At 50.0% G+C, this 3,041-nt stretch overlaps 1 protein-coding gene across 1 annotated transcript; it reads right to left on the reverse strand.

The window, feature by feature from the left end:
- Positions 1 to 55: 55 nt before the first annotated feature.
- On the reverse strand, positions 56 to 3,041 carry LOC105810609 (synaptonemal complex protein 3-like). Its single transcript, XM_012644639.1, has 5 exons — positions 2,585 to 3,041; positions 2,063 to 2,191; positions 1,478 to 1,547; positions 1,273 to 1,307; positions 56 to 177 (listed from the first exon to the last, which is right to left on the reverse strand). Exons 2-5 carry the CDS (start codon positions 2,151 to 2,153, stop codon positions 56 to 58), a joined length of 318 nt encoding a protein of 105 aa, XP_012500093.1. The 5' UTR covers positions 2,154 to 2,191; positions 2,585 to 3,041.

Consider the following 3,041-nt stretch of genomic DNA (forward strand, 5'->3'; position numbering starts at 1 on the left):
ACTCATGAATACTAAGAAATGAGACAAATGGTTTTGCTCTAAATTTCCAACAACCTTACCTTTGCTCTTGATGGGTTTTCCAAACATGCTCAATTGTCTGCTGCATGGTGTTGACAGAAGCATTGGTATTCATTTTGAAACTTTTTCTCTTTGCATGAAGAACTTTTTTCATGTCCCCTGCATTGCAATAGATACCCACTGAAATATGCTCTTGGAAACTATTCTGTTTCCACACAGATAATTTCATGAAAAATGAATAAAAAATTTAATTTAGCCAGTGAGCCTTTTGAATACATTAGACTAAATGACAAAGAAACGAGAAAATTTATTCAAGAACAGTTTCCACATCATTTCACGGAGGTTTTTGCATATCATTGTCATCAAAAGGTTGCATTTTGTAAAATTCAAATTTACTAAAATCATAAACATTTTTAATACTTCAAAATAATGCTTTGCTAAGCCTATGACTGCCTCTCTGTTACAGACCTACCATCAATACTCATTTTCCAGTAATCATGAATGAACCGCATCATTCTACAAATACTTTGTAAATATAGTTTATCATGTACATTAATGAAATTATAAGACAGCTCATAAATCAAGCACATTGTCATGACCAAATTGAGCGACGTTATCAAAACTTACCTGTTCGTATGAATTATTCACACAGAGGAGTCAAAAATTGACTCTGACACTTAAGACTATGTCCTTTAACACAGGTAAGGTAACTGACATCTGACATGTTCATTTAAAACTTGCCATTGACTCTGATCGTACATCACTCCATGGTAGCCATGTTGTATTTCGTTCTCCACTATAGGGGTTATTAAGGTAAATATAACGATAAGCAGGTATTTTAGAGGTCTCCACCGGCACTGCTGCCACCCAGGGAAAAGAAATTGGAAAGTTATGGGAAATAACCGACACGGGAAATGAAACATTGACGTTAAAACTGGATCTAGGACTCGCTACGTGGCACAATGTGGAAGAGATTATTTCATCAATTTCTTTCAATATTCCACAGTGCATCAAATAAAAGCATCGCTCTCACCAGTGATGGTACCACTGTTAGTATCATTCTCTTCACATCAACGATTCAAAGGGGTAAGTAATCTATGGAGCTGAATCACACTCAAGACTTATGTAACATCCTGTACCTGAGAACAAGGCAGTAAATAACAGGAGTGCGATGCACTCATTGACGGTTCCTGCTGTGAAAGATATATGGTTTATGAAAAGTGTCTTCACCTACAAATATCTCCTAAAACATACCTTCGAATCTCTCCAGCATATTCTGTAACTCATTCCTGTGAAGAAATTACATTCACTTTTACGTTGTTGGTCAGTGAAATACCATGCGTGCATTAGAAGAAATGTCTTCTGCCAAGTACTTTACATACAACACGTGCCACATGAGTGGAAGCTGATTTTCCTTAATTACTTTACTGCCAGGCAAAAATGACTCTAAACACATTACCGCACATCTTGCTCAGGTGTGCCTGAAAAGGGGCTGTTTTCTCCACCGTCACCAATTCCTGGATTGTTTGCTGCATTGAAAGCAAAAAGGACAAAGATGTTTAAAGGAAGGACGCGGGAGGCATGTTGTATTGGTGGAATTCCTGGGCTCTTGGTCACCAAGAGCTGCAAAGCAGACCTATAGGTGGAACCGTTTAGGTGCAGGTCGCGTGAAATGAGGCCAGGGTCGGAGACCATTTCACCGAGGCACTTCTGCAAGCCTTTGGGCGTTACAGTCACAGCAAACCGTGTACTGCCTATCAGACACGTTGAAGCAAGGGCTGCACCCGTCCAGAGGAGCTGGGCTAAGAGCTTCTGTAACTGTGCTATGGGGTGGGAGCACGAACCTGCTTGAGAAAAAACCTAGGGCTCTGGAGGGTTTACATGGTGGAATCCAAAGCAATGACGGGGCCCCGGGCCGCCCGCGCGCTCGGCCTGCCACGAGATGAGACGGACCGTGTCCTCAGACTGGCACAGCCTTCATGGAGCCCCTCGCCCCACCCGCCGCCCCTCGCCCCTTGCCCCTTGCCCCTTGGTGCACTTTTACCTCCACGCGGAACGTCATAGGCTGCCATAACCTGAGCCTCCACCGGGGCCTTGGCAGCCCTCCCGATGCGCTTCCTTCCCGGGGGCGCCATGGCTGGCTGTCTTCAGACGCTAGAGAGGACTCCTGACCCTTGTGAGCGCAAAGACACACTACAGAAACGGGGACCGGTTAAGTGAGAGCCCGCGGGTGAGGGCGAGGCTCTTCGGGTTCAACAAGGGTGGGGCTGGCGCGCCTCGTGCCTCTTGTCTCGGCAGAAGGGGACGAGGAAGATGGTGCCAGCACCCGGTCCCGTCCAGTCCCACACCGCCCCATCCCTTCCCTTCCCGTCCCGGGCTGTGGCCACAGAGCGCGCCCCTGCCTCGCACACCCCAACTTCAGTCCCCTCTGCCTTCCCCTCACCGCGCCCTTGGGACAAAGTGGGGCCCTAGGGACGCCCTGTCTGCCGGTCGGTCGGGGGACAGCGACCTTGGAGTGACTCCGTATCCTTCCAGCCCTCCGGATGGGAAATGAACGGATCTGCACCTGTTCCGGACACTCAGGTGCGGGCCCTGCCCACTCGCCGTCGCGCACGCCAGAGGGACCCCGCGGGACCCGAGTGTCCAGTTATGATGGTAGCCGCGCAGGAGGGACAGATCCGGGTTGGGCCTCGCCGCCCCCAGCCGCTCCCCTTACCCCCCTCCACCCACACACAGAGCCCAGCAGTGAGCCTCAGAGTCCCTGAGGACCCTCAGGCCACTGAGGGTGCTCCCGGACCACCCTCAGTGGCTTCGCCGAGACCCTGGCCTCAGGCGACGCTGGGGACATTTCGTCAGAGGTCAGCCCGGGCCCTGCTGGTCTCCACACCCTTGTCCCCTGGGGCCATGGGGCCCTGCCTCCTCCACCTCTCCACCCAGTTGTGAGTCACCTCACTGACTCTGACTGTGCTCCCTCAGAGAACGTGGGCGACTCCGGCACCACGAGAACGACGCTCCTCAGAAGG

The sequence above is a fragment of the Propithecus coquereli genome, unplaced genomic scaffold (assembly GCF_000956105.1).
Source record: "Propithecus coquereli isolate 6110/MARCELLA unplaced genomic scaffold, Pcoq_1.0 Scaffold2154, whole genome shotgun sequence".
Classification (NCBI taxonomy): Eukaryota; Metazoa; Chordata; class Mammalia; order Primates; family Indriidae; genus Propithecus; species Propithecus coquereli.

Coding starts and splice junctions, on each gene's coding strand:
- LOC105810609 (XM_012644639.1), bottom strand. CDS start 2,153: ATGGCGCCCCCGGGAAGGAAGCGCATCGGGAGGGCTGCCAAGGCCCCG. Junction 1,308..1,477: donor ACACCTGAGCAAGATGTGCG/GTAATGTGTTTA, acceptor ATTTCTTCACAG/GAATGAGTTACAGAATATGC. Junction 178..1,272: donor TATGCTGGAGAGATTCGAAG/GTATGTTTTAGG, acceptor ATTGCAATGCAG/GGGACATGAAAAAAGTTCTT.